This window comes from Empidonax traillii, unplaced genomic scaffold, assembly GCF_003031625.1.
Source record: "Empidonax traillii isolate 1590-97213 ecotype Southwest subspecies unplaced genomic scaffold, ASM303162v1 scaffold3348:size13549, whole genome shotgun sequence".
NCBI lineage: Eukaryota > Metazoa > Chordata > Aves > Passeriformes > Tyrannidae > Empidonax > Empidonax traillii.
In genome coordinates, this window is record NW_020958541.1 from 1 (window position 1) to 1,449 (window position 1,449).

The following is a 1,449-nucleotide window of genomic DNA, read 5'->3' on the forward strand; positions in this document are numbered from 1 at the left end:
AAGGTGGGCTCTGCGACTGGGGAGGGGGACAGTGGGGACAGGGGGACACCCAGTGACCCTCCCCTGCCCCCCCAGCTCCTGGAGTATGAGCCACGCTCCGGGGAACAGGTCCCGCTGCTGCTGAAGATGAAACGGAGCAAACTGGCCCTGGGGAAGGCCATCGAGAGTGGGGACACGGATCTGGGTGAGGGGGGACATCAGGGGGCTGGGGGAGCCATCGGGAGCGGGAACACCGATGTGGGTAAGGGGGGGACAGTGGAGGGTCTGGGGAGGGGTGGGTGAGTTGGAGGAGGCCTTGGGAGCGTTTTGGGGTCTGGGGAAGCCCCTTGGGAGTGTTGTGGGGTGAGGGACAATGAGGGGCTGTGGCAAGGGCAGAAGTGTTTTGGGGTCTGGAGGAGCCCCTTGGGAGCTTGTGTGGTTTGGGAGGGTGTTGAGGGGCACACGGGGTGCCAGGGGGTGCATAAAAACCAAACCAATCTCCCTGTCCCCCCCAGTTTACACGGTCGTGCTGCACCTCAAGAACGAGCTGAACCGCGGCACCTTCTTCATGACGCTGCAGAACCAGCCCGTGGCCCTGAGCCTCTACCGGCAGGTGAGGGCAGAGAGACCCTGCCCCCTGACCCCCTCCCTGCCCTCCCATGTCCCCCCGGGCGCTCCCCCCACCCCTGACCCCACCGTGCCCCCAGTTCTGCCGGCACCAGGAGCGGGACACGCTGAAGGATCTGTACAACCAGGACGACAACCACCAGGAGCTGGGCAACTTCCACGTGCACTCCAGCTACTCCGAGAAGGTGAGGATCCCACCCGGGGGGCTGGCGTCTGAGGGTGCTCCCTGCCATCCCCCTGGCGTGCTCCTGTCCCTGTGTGGGGGTGACATGTCCCTGCTGTGTCCCAGCGGATCGAGGGCCGCGTGGCGGCCCTGCAGAACGCCCTGGACGAGTTCAACAAGGCCAGGAACGACTTTGCTGCCAAGGTGAGAGGCTGGGACAGGACCCTGGGCTGGGATGGGGATCCTGGGGCTGGGATAGGGATTCTGGGGCTGGGATAGGGATTCTGGGGCTGGGATGGAGATCCTGGGGCTGGGATGGGACCCCCAGGCTAGGCTAGGAACTTCGAGGCTAGGATGGGGATCCTGAGCCCAGGACAGGGATCCCAAGGCCAGGACAGGAACCCCGAAGGCAGGACAGGGACCCCGAGGGCAGGATAGGGACCCCGAGGCTGGGACAGGGACCCCAAGGCCCAGGACAGGGAACCCCAAGGGCAGGACAAGGACCCCAAGGGCAGGACAAGGACCCCAAGGGCAGGACAAGGACCCCAAGGCCCAGGACAGGGACCCCAAGGGCAGGACAGGGATCCCGAGGGCAGGATAGGGACCCCGAGGGCAGGACAGGGACCCCGAGGGCAGGACAGGGATCCCGAGGGCAGGATAGGGACCCCAAGGGCAGGACA

At 66.0% G+C, this 1,449-nt stretch overlaps 1 protein-coding gene across 1 annotated transcript in view; it reads left to right on the forward strand.

Moving 5' to 3' along the window:
• The first annotated feature begins 69 nt into the window (after positions 1 to 69).
• Positions 70 to 1,449, forward strand: part of LOC114072494 (isocitrate dehydrogenase [NAD] subunit beta, mitochondrial-like) — an 8,834-nt gene continuing 7,454 nt past the window's right edge. Inside the window, exons 1-4 of the mRNA XM_027910380.1 lie at positions 70 to 184; positions 495 to 592; positions 687 to 791; positions 896 to 1,018. Of these exons, the coding sequence (XP_027766181.1) occupies positions 127 to 184; positions 495 to 592; positions 687 to 791; positions 896 to 1,018 (384 nt within the window). The 5' untranslated portion in view covers positions 70 to 126. The remainder of the gene's footprint in view (positions 185 to 494; positions 593 to 686; positions 792 to 895; positions 1,019 to 1,449) is intronic.